Raw genomic sequence first — 24553 nt, forward strand, 5'->3', positions numbered from 1 at the left:
TGGGGGCAGGAGCAGAAGTGTGTGAGGGCAGGAGCCGGTGAAGCCCCCTCCCCTCCAAGCCAGGCCAGGCCATCGAGGCCAGCCCACCGGCCCAGGGAGGAGCTGCAGGCCTGGCCCCTCAGCTCCCACCCAGCAGGGTGATGGGACCACCACTCCCTACCCCTCCCCATCTGCCCCACTGACGGGAGCCTGGCCCTGGGCAGGCCCCTCCCTCGAGATGCCGAAGGTCGCCCGTTCCCAAGCAGCCCTTCCCTGCCTGTCCTGCAGTTCCTCTCCGAGCCAGCTTTCATTGGAAGACTTGCTCTGAGTCAGGGTCCAAAGTCCAGGCTTTTCAGCCTTCCCGGAAGGCCTTTCCTCCAGGGCTGTTGGGGCAAGCTGGGACTACCAGCTTCCTGGAGTGAAGGGTGAGATACTAATGGAGGACAGATAGTAGGGAGGTATATGTGGGACTCACCCAATGGGTTCAAGGCAGGGAAGGGACAGAACCAAGTGTGCAGAAGTATGGGTGGGGGGTAGGAGGAGCTGAGAAACATCTGGAATGATAGCCAGCTGCCAGGGGCCGATAGAAAAAGGTGAGAGAAATGAAGGGGTTTAGGGGACTGAGGGACCCAGGGCAAGCCATGCAAATGGGGGTGGGTCTGCGATCCCAACCCCCCAATCTCACAGTCTCTGGCAGCTTCCAAAGTCACCTATGGCTGGGACTTCACCCCTGGAAAAGCAAGCCTCTGACACCTCTCTGGCTCCAGAGAATTAACCATCTGCCCCCAAATCACCCTTACCCTCACCTCCTTCCTGGCACCAGACCCCTCTCTTTCGTTGCACTTTACATGGGGGAGCACAGATGAATCAGGCTCAAGGAACCAGCCCAGGGAGCCAGGCTAGAAACCCCAGCCTGCTTGGGCCCTGCAGACTAGCTCCTCCTCTCCCCCTTCTCTCCATGGAGGCCAGTCCCTCCACTTCCACTCTGTACCCCACCCTCTAGCAGCTCCTCAAAGTCTTCACTCTTCAGTATCTCCACTTTCTCATCAGTCTCTGCAGTAGATTATTCCCATTAGCAAATATGATGCCATGCCTTCCCGCCTTAAAGAAAGAAAAACAATTTCCATATCTTACCCTTGCTATCCCACACCGCATTCACAGCAAAATCTCTTGTACCCACTGTCTACCCCCTCATCTCACAGTCTGCACCACCTCGCCTCGCTTTCACTCTTCAGCTTTCTCCAGGCTGGCTTCAGCCCCCACTGCTCCATGGAGACTTTTCTTTAGGTTGCCAAATACGTAGCCACTTCTCTCTGAGTATCTTTACTCTTCTCAGTAGCACTTGACGTAGTTGTCCATGCCTTCCTTCTAGAAACCCTCTCTGTCTCGGCTCTGGGGACGCCCCTCCCCTGCTCTCCTCCTCGCTCACTGGCCCCCATCCTCAGACTCCGGAGCTGGTCCTTCTTCATTCTCCAGTCTCTCAATGTTGGAATCCCCTGGGCTTGGTCCCGGATTCACTTCCCTTTATCTACAAACTTCCCCCAGGCCATCCCAACCAATCTTAAGCCTCTAAGATTTGTGTCCTCACAACTGACAAATTTATATCTCCCTCCCTTCCCCTGAGTTCCTGATGACAGCTTCCCCCTGTCTGATGATACATCTACTCAGAAGCCAAATAACCTTCTCAAAATGAAGATAATTTCCAGAATGGAACAGAAACCCTTCCTTCCTGTCCCCCAAACCATCTTCTCTTTCTGTCTTCCCCCATCTGTTGGGGACTGAATCATTTCCCCCCCCAAAAAAAACATGTGCTCCTGTGGGTGTGGGCCCATTTGTAAACAGGACTTCTAAAGATGCTATTGTTAGTTAAGGTGTGGACTTATTTGTGAATAGGATCTTTAAAGATCCTATTTAGATGAGGCCAAATTGAATTAGGGTGGGCCTTAAGCCTTATAAGCAAAGGAAACTGAACACAGCAGTTGGTGGAAACCAGAAGCCAGAGGAAATCAGAGGGGCAGACCCAAGGAGAGAGAACTGCCATGTGACACAGGATTGTCCCCAGGCCTGCTTCCTAGGCTGGACCAGGGTGGCCTGGAGGGGCTCCTTGGCCCCTTCGACCTGAAACACAGGCACACTGGGGTGGGCCCTGTAGCTCACCCCTTAGCAGCCCTCAGAATCAGCAAGTGGCCAATCTCCCTGGGAGGCAACGGATCCAGTAATATCCTTGCCACACCTCTGTGCAAAACCATGCACTGACTCTCATCACTGCAAGGTGATGAAGGCACAAATACACCCGTCACCTGCCACCCCTACCCCCCCCCCCCACACACACACACACAGTTCACACTCCGGCCACACTGGACATCTCCTCTCACCATTTCACACATCCAGCCTTCGCATTTGCTCCTCCCCTGCCTGGCATTTCCTTCCCATCTCACCCTTGGCTGCGTGACTATTGTCCTTTAAGAGCTGGCTTTAGCAGTCCCTCACCAGGAAGTCTTCCGGATGCCTACAGGCAGGGTATGGTCCTCAGTGCCAGAGATGCCACGGCGTATTTATTTGTTTACAGGTCCTTTCTCCTCTAGACTTGGGTGAAAGATTATTCTGTGTCTTCAGGAATCCTAGTCCGCTGGGGAAAGATGTGTACAAGATGTCTGGGAGCCAGGGGCCATGAGTCTCCACCAGCCCTGGCCGGTGGGAAGGCCCCCAGAGGAGGCAGAGCTTACACAGAAAAACAAAGACATAGTCAGTGTTTTCCAGGGGTGGGCATTCCAGGCCGACAGAAGAGCAAGTACCCAGGAACCAAAGCATGACTCTTCTAGGAACTACTAGTCATTCTCTAAGGCTGAGTGTAAAGTACAAGACTCAGGGAGTGGTGAGAGATAAGGCCAGGCTTGGGAACAGATGTCTCAGGTTCACAAAAGGCCTGCTCTGCCATGGTAAGGAGTTGGGATTCTCTCTCCTGAGAGCATCAGGGAGTCAGTGATGGCTTTTGGACAGAAGAGTGGATGATAAAATATCCAGTTAAGAAAGATCCTCTGTCTGCAATGAGTAGGGAGCATTTCATCAGTGCAAGCCCAGAGGCAGGGAGATGGGGAAGAAGACTATAGCAGTGGTCAAAGCAGAGTTTGACGGGGTCTGAGCTCAGGGAGTAGCAGTGGGGTGAAGAGGAAGGCAGACATATGTGAGCTTGTGAAGGAGGTGGTCCTCGCAGGGTGGGTGATGGATTGGATGTGGGAGTGGAAGGAGAGGGAGGAGTTGGGGATGCCTCCCAAGTTTCTTGATTGGAGCTTGGTTGAGTGTCGGTGCCTTTGCTGAAATGGGTAACGTGGGAAGAGATGTTTGGAGGAAGATGCTGAGCTCAGGTTGAGTTTTGAGGCATCTGTAAGCCCTCCAGGTGTATCCTAGCACCTGGTACAGTGCCGGGCAGGTAGGAAGCCCCCAGTAGAACGCTGTTGAATGAGTGAATGAATGAGGTCTCACAGCCTTCAGGCTGTCAGGGCAAAGCTCTCTCTGAGCCCCTGCTTCCTTCCCCACCTTCCTGAGCCTTGACTCCTAAGTGCCTCAGCCAGGATTACTTTGCCAAAGAATTGCTTTGGCATCTGGACCTCTCTTTGTGCAGAAGCACCAGTTATGGCCCCCAAATCCCCAGGGGTGGGTGGCCTGGTTTCTCCATTCCTCTACCACCTAATGCCCCCTTCTCTGGGCACCTCCATTCTGGCAGATACCCACAGTGCTGGGCACTGAAGAAGCCCCAGGTCCACCCCGACCCAGACTGATGTGGGTTCCATCTGCAGAGACCCAAGCTGCTTCTGGGGACACCCCTAAAGGGTGCTGTAGAGTGGAGGTGCTGAGGAGGCCAGGCGACACTTGTTTCTCATCCCAGAGATCTCTGCCATGGGTTCGGCCCCTTTCCATGACCCCTAGGTATCCCATGTCAGTGTCAGGTATGCATGGACTGCCTGGGGCTGGGGGCAGTGGGAAAGAAGGGCCTGGACTGAGCTGAGCAGGAACAAGGTCTGGGCTGGGCACCCAAGCCAGGGCTGGGAGTAAAGGAGGAATGTGCCTCTAACCCTGTTGAAGCTGGACCTGGAACTAGAGGAGAAATGAAATAACAGGTCATCCTCAAGAAGCTGAAGCAGGGCCAAGTCCAGGAGGAGGTGGGAGGAGAGAAGGTGGGAAGAGAGCATCTACGATCCAGGGAACAGAGCCAGGGAGGTCAGGAGGGCCGGTTCCAATGACGACAGCTGAGGTGCTGGCCCAACAGGCACCCCATCCCTGGGCCCCAGAGGCCGGCTGCCCGCTGGACTCTCCCTGGGGCCCACACCAGCCCTCGTAGGGAAGGCCTCTGCCAGGTTCCAATCCCTGGACTCCAGGCCACCCAGGGCAGTGTTGGCTGGCGGGGGGGAGGGGGCGGGGTGAGGAGAAATAGACTGAGGTCTCTTGGAATGATCCCAGGGAGCCAGGGTTGGGGGTACAGGATGCGGGCTCCAGCCCCCAGATTCCACAGGACCCTCTATTACAAACCATAACCCCAGCCAGGGTCCCAATACTCTGCCCCATGAGAATTCACCTCCATGCTGGGCTCTTCCCCTCTTCCCCTCCTCCCCTCTGCCTGGCACCTTCTGTTTGCTCCCAGCCTCCTTTGTTAGCCTGTGAGCTCCCGGAGGGCAGGGGGCCTGGCCCACCCTGAGAGTCAAGGAAGTCTGTTGTTTTGCTTGGTTTTTAATTTTTATTGTGGTAACATATATACAACATAAATTTTCCCATTTTAACCACTTTTCAGTATACAATGCAGTGGTGTTATTTACATTCACAACGTTGCGCTACCATCGCCACCATCCATTACCAAAATTTTTTCCATCACCCCAAATAGTAGCTGTACCAAAGAAAGTTTTTAAACAAAATAAAGTTCTAGGTAGGTTAGTGAATGGGGACAGAGGCAGGTCTCACTTTCCCATCTTTGCTGAAGGCAGCCAGGCATCAACCAGGGGTCTAGGTATGGGGGGTGGGAGAGGAAAGAGAATAGAAGACCAAGGATGGGTGGATGAGAAGGCACCACGCTGGGTAGGAGCAGACAGAAGGAAGGACACAGCAAGGAAGATCCCACCAGAAAGAAATCTCAGCTCACCTTGTAATGCCCACTGAGTCCCATGCCCCAGTCCCCGTCCACTAAAAGAAAATCCATATCCTGCTCACAGGCACCAGCTGGGCACACGTAACTACACACCACACACAGGCACACGTTCCAGCCCACAGCTCCCCACAAAGCCTGGGGACTACCCCCAGCCAATCTCTCCCCCGATCACAGAACCCAGATTCCCTGGGCCATGGGTGCCCTCTCCTTCTGGTCCCAGCCGTAGTGACTGACGCCAACCTGGGGCCCCAAGAGAGATGCCCGAAAGGCAGAGGGGAAGGGGGGCCACGTCTAAGGCTAGGGGCAAGCAGAGGAGGGAGGCTGGAAGGCGGGGGTCTCTGGTTTGATGAGGGTACCAGTGGGGGCACCAGTCACCACTTGCCTGCCACGGTATTGGGCTTGGGTGGCAGGCAGGTGACATCCCGGAAGGCCTCTTCACCCACCAGGGTCCAAAGAGCACAGGTGTGGCTGCCTCTTTAGCCAGAGCCCGCCTGCCTGCCTGGGGCCTGCCTGCTCTCCCGGGCTCTGCCTGGGAGGGCTCTGCCCGTGGCCACTGTCGGAGAAGCCGCTGCCCTCCCGCCACCAGCTCCAACACCAGCTCCCCTCAGGGGAACCAGACGCCAGGGCTCACCGACACCCAGGTAAGGGCCTGGCCCCAGGGAAGGTCAGAGCCAGCCCAGCCACAGGGGATCCCGGGGTGGTGATGGGGACTCAGTGGCTTCCCAGGCCAGGGTCTCCAGCCTAGTTCCAGATGCAGCCGGGAAGATCAGTCCCAAGGAGGGCTGGGAGGCATCTCCGAGCTGATTCCCCTGTGTCTGTGAGGTTGAAACCCCTTCCCTGCTCCAAGCCCCTCCATGTGGGGATAAATGGAGGCAGCTGGGCCGCCAGAGTGCCTTACCCTGGGCAAGTCCAGCCCCCCTCTCCACTCTTCTGTTATCAGGGGTCTTTAGCAGTGGATGCCTGCCCACAGGGGCCCACAGGCACCATCCTGGCGTGTGTTTGTGGGGGGAGATCTCTGCCATGGGGGTTGTGGGGAGAGGGGCTGACCAGGAAGAGCTCATTTTCTCTTTGGTGTTTAGAAGCAGGAAAGGCCACAGCCTGGGGCGAGGCTGGGAAGGGGGAGGGGAAGCAGGCTTGTAGCACCTCTTCCCCTTGGAGAGGAAAGGGGGCCTGGTCCCCCAAACAAGGAAAACAGATCCACACTCCTCCTCCACATTTCCTCCATTGATTAATTGCAGTTCATTTCCACATCACTGAGTCCTCTTATCAGATCCTCTGTTATTTTCATAACAGTCATAAACAACAGGGGTGTGGGCTGCTCTTTTACACTTTGCCCAGGATATTCCAGGGTTTCTTTACAACCCAGGTGCATCATGCAGATGCGTGGACACCCATGAAACTGACACTCTCTCCACGATGCACCTCATTCAAATGACACAAACCCTTGACCGGCATCCACGAACTCCCACCCCTGTCCTGCAGGTAAACACACACCACGTTTAATCCAGATCCATCGCAACATATAGGTATTCTAGACCCACACTGTGCTAAGAAGGTACTAGGGATACACCAGTGACCACGACAGGTCTTCAGGAGCTCAGAGCCCAGAGGAGAGGCCCATATGTCAACAAACATTAAAGCATGGAATTTGCAGCCAGGCAGGCCTGGTTCATTCTCCATTAAATATTGACTGTGACCTTGGGCCTGTCACCCTCTTGGAGCCTCAGAGTCCTCCTCTGGGCACAGGGATAATAACAGTCCCCACCTTGTAAGGTTGTTTTGAGAATGAAGTGAGTTCATAAAGGTGAAGGCCCTAAAACAGTGCTTGGCATATGGCACCAAGTACAAGCAGATTGTAGTGAAAAAGAAATGCTATCCTATTTATAAGAGGCTCAGCACAAGACTTATAAGGAGTAACCATGGTGGTTGCTGTGGCTCTTGTTATTGGAGAGGAATGGACAAGGTGTGGCATCACAGGAGGCAATCGGCCAGCAGGGTGGAGCAGGCAGTCAAGGAAGGCTTCACTGAGGAGGTGATGCTTGAGCTGGAATTGAAAGGATGGGGTGGCAAGGAACTCGGGGTGGGGGTGGGAGTGCAGAGTATAGAGAGGCAAAGGGACAGGAGACTTGGCAAGACATTCAGGGAAGGGCAGATGGATAGCCCATCACTGACAAACCCTATAAGCCTCACTCTAAATGCACACACGCATGTATGCACACACCTACGCATTCCCCCTGAAGGGGCCCCAGCTCAGGAGTCAACATCAACTCCTTTCATTTCGGACAAGAGGACTTACTCTGTCAGGACAGGCTGCTGAATCCTTATAGAAGCTGGGGTTAGTCCACTCACCAGGCCCAGGATGGGATCTGGGGCTCCAGCTTCAGCTTTCCTGGGCCCATCGGAATGAGCTTTATTGACCAGATAGTGGGGGGCCTAGAGCCTGCCCTGGGACCCAGCCACACCCCAGCCACCTCCAGACCCAGCCAAGATGGAGCACTCCTGGGTGGAGGGCAACTGGCTGGAGACTGCTCCGAAAAGGTTCACTGGAGCCTCAGGTCCAAGTCGCGGGTCCAAGTCGCAGGTCCAGGCCAGGGCTGAGCTCTCCGGCTGGGTACTCTTCTCCCCAGCTGTGATGGGGCCCAGCCATCTCAGGCTCAGCTGTCTCCTTTGTTCAGTTTGGGTTCTAGCAAACCATCCACAGCAGCACCAGCATGTCCCGGCCCAGTAGCAGAGCCATTTACTGTAAGCTCTCCCCACCCCCTACCCCCAAGTCCCTTCCACTTCCTCCCGCTGGGCTCCCTCAGCCCCTTGCCCTCCCAGTCTCCCCCTCCCCATATGGAACCCCTCCCTGCAGCTGCCCCCCACCATCCCCTTGCTTTGCCCCCACAATCCCCTCCCCCTGCAGTACACCGGAAGGAGTATGCACAGAGCCTCACCACAGAGCCCACCCTCCTGCAGCACAGGGTGGAGGTGAGTACCCCGCGGCCCCAGGTGGTTTCCTAGCTCAACCCAGGTTTTTCCCATGTGCCCACCATCCTGCCAAAAGAGAGACATCTAAGACAAGTCCCCACGACAGCCTGACCTGGCCAGATCCCGGGGACTCAGATCCAACAAGCCTAACCAAACATCTGCTAAGTGCCAGGGGGAAAGGGTGCCAGGGGGAAGGGTGCCGTTGGAGGCCATTGACGACCAGGCTGATGGTTAAGGGGTGGGTGACCTGCCTTGAGGGAGGAAGAAGTAGCAGGAGCCTGGGGCTGGAGGCATCTGCCATGGCACCTTCCTTGGCAGCTGTCCTCCTGCACCACTGCCCATCTACTCCCCAGACTAGTCCACACTAGTCCCCAGCCCAGGGACCTGTTCTTTGCTCGGGATCTGGCGTGGTTGGAAGAAGGAATGTGTGAGGTCAGCAGTTCCTGCAAGGCTTGAGGAGGCCCCATGGGAGGCCTCTGTCGGCAAGGGGAGGTGCCTGGGTCTGAGCTCCCCCAGCAAGCATGAGCTACGTGGCAGCTACAATGGAGTCTCTGGCCCTGCCCAGTAGGATGATATGGGCTCTGCAATAGCTAGTGGCTTGGAGGGCTGTCAACACCACAGTGACAGGACAGACTCCAGGGCTGTGGCTGGGATAGAGCATACACCTGGGCAGGTGGAGGCATCTGGGCTAGAAACCATCCCCAGGCGGCATTGGGTGTTAGAGCTCTGGTGGAGAAGCAGCAGGAAGGAACACCAAGGTGACGGTCTGGAAGACAGCTCCACAGGGCAGCAGAGATAGAGCTGCCCCAGTCTAGTGGGGAGAGGCCAGGAGTATTGGGCTTCATTGCAAGGGAGGAATTGGGGACTGGCTCCATTTAGGCCCAGCAGGCCGGAAGCAGAGAGGAGATACGTTCAGGATGACAGGGAGTTTCCTCATGATGTTGGGGTCCCCTGAACTTGCTGGGGGTGTAAATACCAGGAAGAGGAGCTAGGAGGTATGCACAAGGCAGAGGCGGCAGGAGGCAGACTGTATCCTCCCTCAACAGGAGGCAGGGCAGGGGAGGGCAGGATGTGAAGCCAGCATTTGGCTGGGAGAAGTGAGGAGTCTCCTAGAAAGGGTGATAAGGGGCAAAGACCTACAGGAACAGCCAGATTAGCAAGTGTCAAGGGCTTGAGTGCAGGCTGAGCTCACTATGGATCTAGCTGGGCAAGAATCAGGAGACACTTGATCTTGACTGGCAGATGGTGGGCTAGCAGACGTGGGAGAGGCATTCTGGATTTGGGGAGCAGCAGGAGCAAAGGCATGGACACAGGAATGCTAGATTCAGGTCAGTGAGGAGGGAGAGTGGTTTGGAATGGCAGATTCCCAAAGAGAGCAAAGGAAGCAGAATTTTGAGGGTCCGGAGGAGCTGAGACTTAATTGTGTGTTGGGTGGTTGGAGGCCATATCCACCACCACCCAGCCCCTCACCTGGCCTGGACTGTTTAAAGCCCTGAATGTCCTTCCCCTGGGGTCCCGAAACCCCTCAGGCAGCCCCCCAGACCCGCCTGCTTCTGCCCTGGCCCTCGCATCCACCCTTGAGGGTTGCTTATTTGAATTACCGGGACCTTCCCTCATGAAGAGACATGGCTCTCCCCTCTGCCACCTTTCTCCTCCCACTGCCACTCGTTACCCCGTATCCAAACCTTCTCCGAGTCCTGGGCTCCCACCTCTCCCCTCAGCACCTGATGACGTGTAAGCTGGGGACTCAGAGAGTCTGGGAGCCCAAGGATGCCCTGAAGAAGTTGCAGGAGATGGACGCACAGGGGCGGGTGTGGAGCCAGGACTTGCTCCTGCAGGTCAGGGATGGCTGGCTTCAGCTGCTGGACATCGAGACCAAGGTCAGTCCTCCCCGCAAGCAAAGCTATGGGTCATAACCAACCTGGAAAGGCAAGCACCAGGCTCTGCCAACTCCACACCACCAGCCTCCCCCATGCCACCCCACCCCCACCCCATATAACATACCCACCCAGGTCTGGGAGGAGACCAGGGACAGGGGGCAGGGGAGATGATACCCCAGCTCCAGGCCACCAGAGGGCTGGGGTGCCCCAGGTCAGGCACTCTCAGGAGCCAGGCCAGGCTCTCAGCGACCTCCCTGCTGACCTCTTCACCTAACCCAGGAGGAACTAGACTCTTACCACCTGGGCAGCATCCAGGCCATGGATGTGGCGCTCAACATCTGCTCCTACAACTCCGTCCTGTCCATCACTGTGCAGGAGTCAGGCCTGCCAGGCAGCAGCACTCTGCTTTTCCAGTGCCAGGAAGTGGGGGTGAGTGGCCAGGGCTGGGGTGGGGGAGAGAGTGGGAACGGGGTCCCCAGCCCCACCACACACAGCCTGCCTGCCTGCTGCGTCCCCCAGGCGGAGCGACTGAGGACAGGGCTGCAGAGGGCTCTGGAGGAGGAGCTAGAGCAAAGGTAAGCAGCTTCTCCCCACCCCTGCCTGTGGGACCCCAGAGCTCAGGTCTGGGTGGGCCAGACCCCAACCCCACATCTTCCAGGAGCCTGTGGCCCAACCAACTTGGACCTGGAACTGGGGAGGGGATAGGCTGGGGCCAGGGCACAAATAGGCATGGTTAAGGGGCTGGGGCTGGGCCCAGGGGGACTAGAGACTGTCCTTGGAGGCTGACATGGGACCTGAGAGGGCCTGGAGGTTGGGCAGATGAAGCAGGGTAGAGTCAGGGAAGGGTCCAGATGAAGACTGGCAAGTGAGGGGCTTCTGGAAAGAGGTGGTGGTGCCCTAGGTCCTAGGGCAGAAGTATGGGCAGGGACTCTGTCAAAAGCCTTGTCAAAGATATGTCCCTCACCACGTCCTCAGCAGACCCAGATTTGGAGCCCATCGCCCAGGCCAGGACAGATGGCCAGGGCCCCCTCTGGAACAGGCACCCACTTTAGAGCGGGGGCCCCTGCCAGTGCAGCCCCACTGGATGACCCCAGAGCAAAGTAAGTCTGGGAGGTAGGGGCAGGTGAGAGGAGGAGGTTTCAGTCAAAGATCAAAGAGGCTCTGGGTCCACGGTCCCCTTACACTGCAGATATACCACCATCCCCGAGGTCCCAGTCTCGCCACTCCAGTGCCCAAGAGCCAAGTGCCTTCTCTCCACCTTCTCCAATACGGCCTGCATCTCCTGAGGACCCAGAGAGGGACGAGGTAACTACAGATTGTCTGGGGATGGTTGAGGCTTTCTGGGCCTGGGGAAAGGGAGGGCACAACCTCTCCCCAACCCCTGGGGTCCCAGGGTCCCAGGATGGCGAGGGCAGGCTCTGGGCTATGGAGTGCCAGGGAGGCTCAGCCAGAGCCTGAGGCTGGAGGCTTATGGTGGGGCAGGCGGGACAGAGGTGGGGGGAAAGGGGTGGGAGTTCCTGGGCTGGGCTTAGCTGCCTATTCAAGGCCGTGGACTGTCTGGGGCCCAGGAGGTGCTGAGCCATGTCCTAAGGGACATTGAGCTGTTCGTGGGAAAGCTGAAGGAGATCCAGGCAAAGACGGGCAAGAAGAAGAAGAAGAAGAAGAAGAGACTGGGGAAAAAAAAGGACAAATATCAAGAAGGTGAGCCCTGAGAGCTGGGAGAGAGGGTTGGGAGACAGGAGCGTCGGGATGGGCCGTGACTCACCACCCTCTTCCACAGGGTTGACACGGGCACAGTACATCGATTGTTTCCAGAAGATCAAGTACAGCCTCAACCTCCTCGTACGTGGCTCTTCAGCAAGCTCCTTACCCTTACTTTTCCCCCTTCCCCTTTTTCCTCCTCCAGCTACACTCCACTCTCCTAGTCTCCGGCTTTTACCCCTGGAACCTCCCCTTCCCACTATTGGGACTTTTGGGACTTTGGGAGCATGCCAGGCTCCAAACCAAGGCCCAAAACAATCACCAGGGATCTGAGGCTCTGGCAAAGGCAGGATGGGGAGGATGGTGACAGGCTTTTCCCTCTGTTCCCAGGGGAAGCTGACCAACAGGCTTCATGGGACGGGTGCCCCTGAGTTCGTGCACATCCTCTTCCAAACTCTGGACTTCGTGAGTTGGGGGAGGACAGGGTGGTGAAGGGGGGCAGGCTGAAGTCAAGAAGGAACACAGGGAGGACAGGAGGCTGGGGAGAAGGGCAGAGGGAGCAGGAGCTGGAGAGAGCCAGTGGGACCCACCCCTTGCTTACACCAACACATCCTCCTCCTTACCCCCGAGACACCATCCCTGTATGTCCAGCCCACCCCCCAAAGGCTAGATGGCTGGGGTGACAGCCAAGGCCATCAGGGCTCTGAGGGAGACCAAAGGGGCAGCAGGGACCACCTGTAGAGGCAACGTGGCATGGCCAAAGTGGGAAGCCAGGCATTCTGGGCCCTTGCCCACCCCCATTCAGCTCTATGGGAGCTGAGGCTTCCTGCCACCTTCCATCCCTCCCTCAGATCCAGACACACTGCCCTGAGTCTGGCCTAGCAGCCCAAGTGATCTCACCCCTCCTCACCTCCAAAGCCGTCAACCTGCTGCAGTCCTGTCTAAGCCCAGACGAGAGTAACTTCTGGAAGGAGCTGGGCGAGGCCTGGACCACCAGCCGGTGAGTGAAGACAAGGCCTGAGCTGAATTAGGGGTGCAGGGGACTGGGAGACAGGGCAGGAACTCAGGGGTGGCCAGGCTCCATGTTGTCATAAACCAGTAAGATTTCAAAACAAATTTGAGAAAGCTACATGGAGTTCCCAACTTTTTATTTGGCTAAGTGTGAAGAGTTAAAAAAACAAAACAAAACAAACAAATGAAACAACTTCCATTACCACTGAAGGAAAGGCATTATCTCATAAAAAAGAAAAAACAATTCTTTTCAAGAAAGGATAGTTGGCAACCTTCTACTAAAATATTTTTCTCATTTTGTCAGGAACAAAATGAAAATTTTGTCTTAATCCAGCCATAATTTAAGAATGGCTGATGTAAGAAATCCTGCAGATACAGCATTGACAAGACTTAGCAACCCATTGGCTGGGGATTAAGAAAGAGATATTCCAGGCCTCTGCAATCAAGATGGGTGGGTGGACAAGAAGGTCAAGCTGATGGGAACCACAGGGAGCTGGATATGTTGAGCTGAGGCACCCATGGGACACCCCACAGAGACTGGGTGGCCTGGCCCTCGGGTGACAGGTCCCACCTGGCTGTGTGGAAGTGAGAACCATCCATTCAGAAGCGATGGTTGGAGCCACAGCTAGAGGTAGAGGCCTCTGACCTCACTTCAGCAAGCACAGTTTGTTCTGTTCCCTGAGAGAAGAGGGCAGGGCCTCGGGAAACATATACATGTAGTTTGTGAAAGGAGAAAAGATTAAGCAGGCAGAGAGAAGTTAAGAGAGTTAAAAGAACCAAAAAAGCAGAGGCATAAAAGCAAAGAGAGAAAAGGGTTTTAGAAAGACAAAGAAGGTAACAGGGAAATAAGGAGTTTATCTACTGAGTCCTTTTGCCTAATGACCAATTCTTTTCAATTCAGCCCCATTTAAATGTTTTTTGTCCAATTTATCTAAAGACATGAATTATAATTCAAAACAATCCATTTTATGTAATCTCTTGGTTCAATTACTACAGTGAAATCAATTATGGATTCTGGACCTCCCATCTCATAACCATTCAGTTCCAGAACACTGGGAACTAACAGCAACCGCACAGGTCCACCTTGGAGCACACTGGCCACCGTGGCTGGGCTGACCTCATGTTGTCTGGGCACAGCCCTGGCATCTGTCTAGTGGTAACGAGAAAGGAAAACAGACATCCTGCGACGGACCCAAACAAAACGGTCTATGGCAGACCCTCAAATATTTCATTCAGCTGCTTTAACATTCAGTAACAATGTTGGATATACCTTTTGTGTTTCAAAATCCAGCCTCAGTTCAAGAATTTGTGATCTTAGGAAAACATATCAACAGACACAATTTTTAAAAGAAACCCACAAAGATTCAAAACAACTCTGCTGTTCATATAATGAGGTACCTTTGATAAGTAGTATTTTTAATATAAAATTTAGTCAGATGTGCCCTTGGAAAGATGTTTTCAAATTTCTTAAAATAATCAGACACGAATAAAATGAAAGATTACAGAAAATAGAATAACTAGAGAAGTGTAAATACCCTCAAAAGAGTTGCATTTTAGGTGAATTATATTTAAGTTACTTGATTTTAGGCAAATTGACCCAAAACTATAAATAATACTAAATGCTGTGGTAAAACTGAAGGATGGAGACCAAGCAAGGCCATTGGATTTGGCAATCAGGAGATTATCAGGACTTCAGACAAACTAGTTTCAATGAGCAATGGCAGAGGTAGAAATCAGGCTGTAAGGAATAATGAAAGAAACAGAAGTGAGAAAATGTAAGCAGGGAATATAAGCACATTCTCAAGAAATTTGGCAAAGAGAAGGCAATAGGATGACAGCTTAAAGGGACTAATAACAGGGTCAAGAGAAGACCTGAGCATGTTTGTAGGCCCAAGAGAAGAAACCAATTAAAAGGATACAGAAGAGGGACTAAAATTCATTTGTTCTCATGGAACAAACATTTCTCAGCTGCCTCCTATGAGCCAGCAGTTGTACAGGGGCCAGCCCTCAAGGAGTTCAATACAGTGAGAAACACAGACATGGGAGAACCGTGTGCACTACAGTGTCAGAGGAGCAACGAGCCAGGTGTGTGCCGAGCTCAGCAGGAATGCAGAAAAGGGAATAGTCCCTTCTGCCCGGTGAGTCAGGGATGGGTACTTCCTCAAGGAAGCCAGTGGGCAATACCTGAACATGCAAGATGGCGGGCATTCCAAGCAGAACAAGCCTGGAGGCTGCCAACAGCTCGCCCCTTCCGGGTCCTGTGCAATGGACACAGGGGATACTGAGTGGCAAGTGCCAGCACCCACCCCAGAGTCGGTCAGAGCGGCTCCGCGGTGGCCTGCTCCGTAAGTTGGGAGTTTGGCAAACTCTTTAGTTAGAAGAAAGGGTTCTGCTGCTGGATAATTAAGAGGTTTGATGTTATTGTGAGTATAATTAGTAGTGTTGAATTGTGAGTGAATGTGGTTGAAAGGGGAAGTTTAGAGTCATGCATGTCACCAGAAGGAAAGCTAGAGGTGAAAATCTGGGACTGTATAATATAGTGAATCTTGTGGTGGATGATGACTGTGAATTATAGTACAAATATAAGAAAGTTCTTTCATGAACTAGAACAAATGTACAACACTATTACAGGAGTTAATAATAAAGTGGTATATGGGAGAAAACGTAACTATTGCAAACTGTGGACTATAACAGTAATATCTTAATATTCTTTCATCAAAGATAACAAATGTACTATATCAAAACTAGCGGTCAACAACGGGGAAGCAGAATAAGGAGTATGGGATGTTTGGGTTTTCTTTTATATTTTTATCTTTTCTTTTTTTGGGGAGTGATAAAAATGTTCCAAAATCGAATGTGGTGATGAACGCACAACTATGTGATGATACTGGGAGTCACTGATTGTGTACTTGGGATGGATTGTATGGTGTGTGACTATATCTCAATAAGATTGCATTAAAAAAAAAAAGTTAGAAAAGACAATGGATGAAATGATCCCAAGGGGGTCGGTCTTCTAACCCTACACTCTAAGGTTCTACTACTTTAATCCAAACCCCCAATCAGTGTGATAAAGTGCCCATCGTGTCCTCATGGGGTTGATGTACCTGCACTTAGTGCAGGCTGGCACGGTGGGATTTGTTCATCCTACTGTGTGTCCTTTGTGAACGTTGAGGCTTTTCTTCTGTGCACATGAGCCATGTCCCCTGTCCGGCAGGAGATCCCAAGGCTAGACCCTATCATCTCCTCCCTCTCCACATGCCACAGCAGGGCACAGAGTGGATAGAGACTCAGCTTTGTTCTCCCCCCAGGGCCAACTGGACAGGCAAGGAGCCCCCACCCTACCATCCCACATTCTATGACGGCTGGCAGCTTCCAGAGCCCTTCTCCACCCAGGTGAGTGTTGCTTAGCACAGAGCCCTACCCGAAGCCCTAGTCTCTGGCTAGTTTCTGCCCTCCCAGACCCATCCATGGTCACACAGCAACTAAGTAAGTGGGTGGGTTCCTGTGGGTACCTGTATCTGCATAGTGGGGAGGCAGGGAAGGGGATACAAGGTAGCTCTGTGTGAGTAGGTCGTGGTCCAGTATGTCAGCTCCCTCCCACCATGCTGGCTGACTCACTGCTCTTGCTCACTGTCTCTTCTGTCCCTTACAGGCACCCTCAGGATACCAGGACCCTAATTCCCTCCGGTATGCCCTGGGCTCAGTAGAAACCACATGGTTGTAGGGAGGGAGAGACGGGGCTGATCTTTTGTGTCTCTGAATCTCTACATCACAGAGACCCTCTGGGCTCTCTGTCAGCCAGACATATACATGTACAAGCACATTCCTTCCCTACCTTGGGTGCAACAAGCAATTTGTTTACCCTCATAGGCTCTAATTCCTTCTCCTCCTGACACTACCCACATACACCTCCGATTTCTCAGGGCTCAGGTATAAAGTGATCAGAGGGGAGCTCAGATGTAGAAAATTCTGCTGCTGGAAATCTTCAGAAATAAGTCACATTTTAGACCCATCCAGCCCGCCAAAACCCCCATCCCAAGCCCCAACCCAACACTGCCCTGCCATTAAACTCCATGGAAACCCAAAAGTCACTACTAGAGTCCAGGCAGGAGATATCTGGGGCTCTCTGGACTGGGTTCTCTGAGCTCAATTTCCAAGGCCCCTTTCTCCAGCCATTGTGACTCTGTCTCTGTTGGGGGGGAAGCCCTAGGTTAGAGAGCACCTCGCACTTTGCACAGGAGGAGACGCACAACCATGGCCCTCTGCCTGGGGACACCAATCCCATGCCCTCCAGCCCCAGACCTGTCGAGCCAACCCTGAAGATGCAAGTCCTGTATGAGTTTGAAGCCAGGAACCCACAGGAGCTCACTGTGGCTGAGGGACAGGTGCTGGAGGTGAGGCCTGGACTTGAGGCTGGAAAAAGAGGTGGTGGTTGGGGGAGCTATAGGCAGCCTGGGGTGGGTTGTCCAGGTCTGGGGCTGCTGGGTTTGGTGGCCTAAGGAGGGAGATGAAAGGGGGAAAGGACCAGGAGGGAGAAAGGCTTGCTGGGTAGAGGATCCTGGCTGAACAGAGGCCCAGGGTGACTAGGGCAGTGACTCTTGGCAGGTTCTGGACCAGAGCAAGCGGTGGTGGCTGGTGAAGAATGAGAAGGGACAGAGCGGCTACATCCCCAGCAACATCCTGGAGCCCCTCCAGCCGGGGGCCCCTGGGAACCAGAACCAATCACCCCCTCGGGTACTACCCAGCTTCTACTATCCAGGGAAGCTACAAGTCCTGAGTCGGAGGTGGGGGCTGAGGGTGGGGGGGAGAATTAATGACAAGTGGAGGAGAGAGTAGTCCTGATTCAATTCAATCGATATCATTGCCTACTTCCTATATGCCAAGCTTTATCATACTGGGCTCTGGGGCCAAGAGCAAAGAAAAAGTCAGGATCCCTGCCAGACAAGCAAACTATTCAATGAGATAAGTGATTTGATGGGAGCCCAGAAAAGGGCCCCTGATAATGATGGGGGAGGGGTGGGATATGGGTGGCTATAAGATAAGATGGCCTCTGACCCCAGTTTCCCCTGATTCTAGGGTCCAATGCTTCGACTTAGCTCCAAGCCTGAGGAGGTCACAGCCTGGCTGCAGGCAGAGAAATTTTCCACTTTGTAAGTGCCTATTCCCATGGAGTGTGGAGGGATAACCTTTTCTAAAGGGCTCAAATAATAACCAAGAAAACCCAGAGACCCAGATAATTCAACCTGATCTACACTTTACATGACAGGCCCAAAGGAGCTGCCCCATCCCTGCACTGTCTCCACTGAGTAAGGAGAACAGAAGGGAAGGCTTGTCCATGCTAGGTTAGAGCATTAAATAGGGAGTCCCTGGCATGGTGAAGGCAACAAGAATCTGGGCAGGGAACTCAGGAAGAATCCAGCCTGCCAGCTCAGCCATAAAATTCTCTTCCAGAGCATGTCTCCCTTCAAATTCAGGAGTTCTGAAATTGGATTAAGCTAAAATGCTTATCTTATTCCTCACTTCCAGATACCCTATTCCATAAATTCTCCTGTAACCCCAGCCTCCAACCTCAAACGGCCCCTTCTCTACTCCAGTATTCAGGACCATTGTCCTGTTACTCTGCCACTGACAGTTTCTGCTGGTTTTGTTCACAGCACGGTGAAGACACTTGGGTCCCTAATGGGGAGCCAGCTGCTTCACATGAGACCTGGAGAGCTACAGATGCTGTGTCCAGAGGAGGCCCCTCGGATCCTGACACGGCTAGAGGCCGTGAGAAGGATGCTAGGGGTGAGGATATCCCGGGGTCCTGATTCCCATTGGGAGTGTCTGATCCTCTCTGGATAAGAGTGAGAGGGCCAGGCCCCAGTGCTGGGGTGGAATTGAGTGTGGGAGGCACTGGGCACAGGATGGTCCCCCAGGGGCTTGACCTCACACCCTCAGGCATGGCTTTGGGCTCCAACCTTATGGTGGGCAGGAGCTCTGGGGTTCCCTCACCTGGCATCAGCCTCACCTGAATCCTTTTCTTTCTCCAGATGGGCCATTAGGCACCAGCTCAGACCCCTCCAAGGCCCAGGCCCTCTCACATATCAGATGGCGGATCTGATATCTTTTAGATCCCCCAGAAGTCCTCTCCCAGATGCTCACACCTCAGCTCACACAGCAAAGAGGATGAGCAGGTCCAGTGGCTGAGGCAAATGCACCCCTTCCTGCTGTGTTGGAAGCCCTCCCTGGTGGCTTCCTATTTATTGTATCTCTTTCCTAAATCTGAGATGCTTCCATCTAGGCTTATCAGGACCCTTCTGAGTCCCCCTTCTTCCCAATAAAAGCAACTTCAAGCTCAGCATGTACCACTCTTGCAGCTTCTTCTGGGTCTGGGGAGGCAGGGAGGGCTGGGACACTGGGCATGAAACAACAGCAGCCCTCCATCCATCACTGGGCGGGATCATGTGAATGTGAGTAGGACTGCTCACTGCAACCTGGAACTGAGAGTCAGAATTTGAGAATGATGGTCCAAGCTCTCCTTACTTTCTAAACAAAGTCCAAAACAAGGCTACGCTAGTGTTCTAGTTTGCTAATGCTGCCAGAATGCAAAACACCAGAGACCGATTGGCTTTTATAAAAGGGGGTTTTCTGGTTACACAGTTACAGTCTTAAGGCCATAAAGTGTCCAAGGTAACACATCAGCAATCAGGTACCTTCACTGGAGGATGGCCAATGGTGTCCGGAAAACCTCTGTTAGCTGGGAAAGCAAGTGGCTGGCGTCTTTTCCAAAGTTCCGGTTTCAAAATGGCTTTCTCCTAGGATGTCCCTCTCTAGGCTGCAGTTCCTCAAAAATGTCACTCTTAGTTGCTCCTGGGGTGTTTGTCCTCTCTTAGCTTCTCCAGAGCAAGACTCTACTTTCAACGGCTGTCTTCAAACTATCTCTCATCTGCAGCTCCTCTCTCAGCTTCTGTGCATTCTTCAAAGTGTCCCTCTTGGCTGTAACAAGCTTGCTCCTTCTGTCTGAGCTTATATAGTGCTCCAGTAAACTCATCAAGGCCCATGCTGAGTGGGCAGGGCCACACCTCCATGGAAATTATCCAGTGAAAGATCTCACCCACAGCTGAGTGATCACATCTCCACAGAAACATCCAATCAAAAGTCTCCAACCCAATCAACACCAATACATTTCCTGCCTGCACAAGATTGCATCAAAGATAATGGCATTTTGGGGGACATAATACATCCAAGCTAGCACAGCTTGCCATTTTTATCCAGTGTACATTTCTCTCCGTTTATTCCAAGGTACTCAGCATAGCTGGAAACATGACACTTCACAGGAACAAAGAACACCAGGGCTCATGGTTGTAGATTTTAATGAGTTCTACTGGTATCTGATCCAAAGGAGCATTAACAAGTATTTCAGGTGCACAGATTCTACTTGGTAACTGCCTCTTTTCATGTAAATTTTGTCCCCTCCCAGTGGGTAAGCAAACCTTGAATTCACTCCCCTGTGTGAATCTCTGTTGGCAGAGCATAAGGAACATTGAGTCCGAAGTCAAAAGTCCACCAACTGGCTATATGAACTCTCTGGGTCCCTGTTTTCTCCAACGTTAAGAGTTGCTACTATCTGTGGCTTCTAATATATTGTAGCAGAAACAGCCTTCTTTAAATCTCAAAACCATCATTGACACCTGCAGACACAGTAATAATAGTAGTTGTACTTTTATTTATTTGGTCTACAGATGAGGTTTGATGTACTAAATGGACTCCAGGACCTTCCACTGGACAAGACGTTTCCTTAAGTCGCTCTTAACTGAATTTGTCCATGAACCAAACATCATCTGGGCCTTGATTACCCTATTTTTAGACTGCCTGTGTCATTCTCTCAAGCTCCTGGCCTCAGAAAATTCTCTCTCTGAGGTAGTAACCCAGAATAGGACAGCAAACACTTTCTTTCACAAAAGAGAAAAAAAATGAGGCCTGTACGGTCTGACTTGTCAAAGACAAAAGTTAACCAGAGAAGTTAATTTCTTGGCATGTGGGGGAGGAGACATTTACCCATGGCCCTCTGGGACTTCACAGAACTGAAGTGAAGCAGTGAAATCTTCCAGAACCAGGAAAAAAAAAAAAAGTGTTAATTAACTTGAAGTATAAGACTAACTTTTATTGAGCACCTATGATGTGCCAGGCGATAATCTAGGAACTTTGACATATGTTAGCTAATTTATTCCAATTTAAGTTTCACAATAACTCTGTGAAATAGGTATCATGCTCATTTTATGGAAGAAAATAAAGCCTGGAAAGGTTTGGTGAGTTGCCTTCCTAAGCTTAAGTTCCTGTGAGTGAAATTCATCTGCCCTTATGCATTTGTCCCTTTCTTCTTTTTTAGTGAAATATTCCTTTAAAAAGACCTGACCTTGCTTTTACTGAAACTAATAGGGAAATGTGATTTCCTACACCTGGGCCAGGGTTGCTGGGGGCTCAGAGTGACTTGAGTGGCCATTCCAGGAGGCTCGGCCAGAAACTCTCAGAGTAGCTTCCGGATGACCCCCTCTCCCATGTCTCCACACACAACAAATCCTGTCTTTCCCATGCTGAAACTGTTACAAATGGGTCCTGCTTAAATTCAGAAGCTTAGTTCTTCCAAGGACTGCAGGGGCCTCCAAACACAGCCTTGCTCTTTTCAAGGTCATCAGTGACCCCCAGGGGACTATAGTCTTCATGACCTACCAGCTCCATCTGATGTAGTTGCTCACTCCCTCCTTCAAACATCTTCCCTTGGTTTCTTGGACACCACACTTTCCTGGTTTTCCTCCTCCCTCACTGGCAGCTCCTTTTCAGACTCTTGGCTAGATCTTTCTCAACTCCCCAGCCTCTAAATGTTGATGTGCCACAGGAACCAAAACACTCAGATCTCATCTCTTCTACTCCTGCTCCCACTCCCTTGGTGATCTCCTCTAGGGTCATGGTTTTAAATGCTGTCTACACAGCAACAACTCCTGGTACTTGCTGTTTGCCTCTGCCTGGAGTCCCCCCACCCCACCCCTGCCACTCCTGCACCCACACAGCCCCCACAGCCGAGTGGCTTCATACCTTACCTCCTTGAGCTTCTCAGTGAGACCTTCCACGAAGACACTATTTAAAAACACAAATCCTCTTCCTGCTGGGGGGCCCCAACTCCCACCCCAGCACTCCCTGTCTGTCTTCCCCACTTTAGTGTGTGTACCATCATCTAACTTACTATATATTTCCTTATTTATTCATTTATTTCTGCCTCTCACCATTAGAATATAAGCTTCTGGAAGGCAGGGGTTTTCTCTGTTGAGTTCAATTTTGTATCCCTAGCACCTAAAGCCTGCCCATAATAAGCATGTTAATAAATACTTGTTGGATGGATACATGGAGGGATGGATCAATGATTGGAAGAAAAATGGTAATATCTTCCCTCCTCCCGTCCACACTACACAAGTAAGCTAGATTAATTCCCCTGAAAGAGTTTGGTAATCACTCACCTTAGCAAAGCATCCAAATCTGCACTAATATAGTAGCCGCTAGCCACATGTGGCCATGGAGCACATGAAATGTGGCTAGTCTGAATTGAGATGTGTTGTAAGTGAAAAACTCACACTGTATTTTGAAGACTTAATATAAAATAACAAATGTAAAATGCCTCATTAATAATTTTTATATTAATTATATGTTGAAATTACACTATTTTGGATATATTGTGCTAAATAAAACACATTATTAAAATTAATTCACCTGGCTCCCGTGCCGTGCAGCTGGGTCCCCTGCAGCCCCCCACTGGACCTCCTCTGGGGTGCTCCCAGGAAGTCCTCTAGCTGCCCGGTACGGGCCTGAAGCTGTGGCGGCCTCCAGGTACGCAGTCTCCTGAACGCCCTGCAGGGGACATGGGGAGGCATCTCAACCTCAGATTCCCTGAGGGAAGACTGGCCAGCTAGGCCAGTTCCAAGGTCTGACCCAAAGGCGGCCAGAAAAGGGGAAGCCAGCCACCATGTCATGAAGACACTGACCAGACTGTGGAAAGGCCCATCTGCAGAGGAACTGAGCTCTCGACCAAAAGCCAGCACCAACTTGTCAACCTTGTCATATATGCCTTGCCCCCCTTGATGGCTGACAGAGCTGATGCAAGGACAAGGAGGAGCCTGTTGAGCCTTTGAGGGTCTCTCGGTGAATGACACAATGAGGAGAGTGGTACAACAGATCAAATTTCACCATGTACTTGGCCAGTGTCATGATGATATCCAGGTTTCTTGTGTGACCTGGGATAGTTCCTTTTGCGATGTCCATCCCAGATTTGTTGCCATAATCATAGAAGCCACTGGGAGAGGAGCATTCCTTGTGCTTCCTTTGCACAAGACTGGCTGAACTGACAAATCCTACCCTACAGTATGTGGCCACATAGGACCCATGCTCGATACAGACTGGTGCCTGCGTAATGATCAAGACATTGCCAGCAGGTCTGAGGGCTGCATGGTTATGGTATGGCAGATCCCAGAAAACGGACTCACCCTTTCCCTGACTGAACCTGTGGTGATTCTAGAAGGCCACTCAAAGAGAGGTGGCATTGTGGCCTGGCATCCGATGGCTCACGACGTACTTGTTAGTGCAGGCTGCGATAATACAATCATCATTTGCAATGAGGGTACAGGGGGAAGCACTTCTAAACTTGGATGATATGCCCTCAGACATGATTTACAATGTAAGCTGGAACTGGAATGGCAGTCTGATCTGCACAGCTTCCAAACACAAGAAAGTGATAGTAACTGATCGTAAGAAACAGGAGGAGAAAGCACATGAAGGGGTAAGACCCATGGAAGCCATCTTTCTGGCTGATGAGAATGTCTTTACCATGAGTGAGCAGCAGCTGGCTCTCTGGAATCCAAAAAATACACAGGAACCAACTGCTTTTCATGAAATGGACACTAGCAATGGGGTATTGCTGCCTTTCTATGGTCCTGACACCAGTATCATTCACTTGTGCGGAAAGGGCGACAGCAGTGTCTGCTATTTTGAGATCACGGATGACTCCCAGTATGTCCATTACCTCAACATACTCCACAGCAAAGAGCCTCAGAGGGGAATGGGTTACATGCCCAAGAAGGGGCTTGATGTTAACAAATGTAAGGTTGCCAGAATTCTTCAAACTTCATGAGAGAAAGTATGAGCCAATTATCATGACTATTCCCAGAAGTCAGGCCTTTTCCAAGCAGACCTGTACCCTGACACAGAGGGGCCTGAAGCACTGCTGGAAGCAGAAGAGTGGTTTGAGGGGAAGAATGCAGATTCAATCCTCATCTCCCTGAAGCAGGGAAACATTCCAGGCAAAAACAGGGATCTCGAGGTGGTCAAAAAGAACATTCTGGATAGCAAGCCCACTGCAAACAAGAAGTGCAACCTGATCAACATTCCCAAGAAAACCGCAGATACAGCCAAGTTGGATGAGATTTTAAAAGAGATTAAATCCATAAAAGACACAATTGGCAATCAAGTTAGAAAAGGAGATGGTAAAGATAGCAACCTGAAGGTCCTACCCCCACCACTCCAAAAAATGGGAGCAAGAACTTGAGCTTGGTAGCTAGCTGTTGGTGTAGTCCTCAGGAGGGCAAAAAGGGAGGCATTGCCCTTTGGAGACACTGTATTTCAGATCCATCCACCAGCATAAGCCACATTCCAGTAAGAATACAATTCCTCTCCCAGATTTGCAGAAGCAAAACGTGATTTAAAAGCTGAGATTTTGATCAAAAACCCTTTTTGATGTTATAAGTGTTATGTGACACTTTGAACTTTTAAAAGACAAAAGTGCTACTTTTTACAACCTAGGTATTTTGAATTTTCAAAAACAAACCAATTCTGATTTAGTGGCATACCC

The 24553-nt window shown here is 51.8% G+C and overlaps 1 protein-coding gene and 1 pseudogene across 5 annotated transcripts; both read left to right on the plus strand.

Moving 5' to 3' along the window:
• The first annotated feature begins 377 nt into the window (after positions 1-377).
• EPS8L3 (EPS8 like 3) lies at positions 378-19009 on the plus strand. Of its 5 annotated transcripts, none has more exons than XM_037815358.1 (20): positions 378-404; positions 5563-5757; positions 7792-7858; positions 8022-8086; positions 9808-9966; positions 10246-10395; positions 10486-10541; positions 10942-11066; positions 11156-11271; positions 11535-11667; positions 11747-11808; positions 12058-12132; positions 12519-12667; positions 15987-16071; positions 16331-16365; positions 16883-17072; positions 17284-17412; positions 17755-17828; positions 18333-18465; positions 18711-19009. In XM_037815358.1, the coding sequence occupies exons 3-20, from the start codon at positions 7828-7830 to the stop codon at positions 18720-18722; spliced, it is 1779 nt and encodes a 592-aa protein (XP_037671286.1). In that variant the 5' UTR covers positions 378-404; positions 5563-5757; positions 7792-7827; the 3' UTR covers positions 18723-19009. The 5 variants fall into 5 exon arrangements, with proteins under 5 accessions (XP_037671286.1, XP_037671296.1, XP_037671305.1 ...); XM_037815368.1 differs by having other exon boundaries at positions 10945-11066; XM_037815377.1 differs by lacking the exon at positions 7792-7858 and having other exon boundaries at positions 379-404.
• A 3854-nt stretch (positions 19010-22863) lies between these two features.
• LOC119513328 lies at positions 22864-24250 on the plus strand (annotated as a pseudogene).
• Positions 24251-24553: the final 303 nt, after the last annotated feature.

Source organism: Choloepus didactylus, chromosome 2 (assembly GCF_015220235.1).
Source record: "Choloepus didactylus isolate mChoDid1 chromosome 2, mChoDid1.pri, whole genome shotgun sequence".
In the NCBI taxonomy this organism is placed as follows: domain Eukaryota; kingdom Metazoa; phylum Chordata; class Mammalia; order Pilosa; family Megalonychidae; genus Choloepus; species Choloepus didactylus.

What these genes read in the sequence shown, in the direction of transcription:
- EPS8L3 (XM_037815358.1), top strand. Translation starts at nt 7,828, where the DNA reads ATGTCCCGGCCCAGTAGCAGAGCCATTTACT. An exon ending in CAGTAGCAGAGCCATTTACT is followed by an intron (nt 7,859 to 8,021) that starts GTAAGCTCTCCC and finishes CTCCCCCTGCAG; the next exon opens with TACACCGGAAGGAGTATGCA. An exon ending in CAGGACCCTAATTCCCTCCG is followed by an intron (nt 16,366 to 16,882) that starts GTATGCCCTGGG and finishes TTGGGGGGGAAG; the next exon opens with CCCTAGGTTAGAGAGCACCT.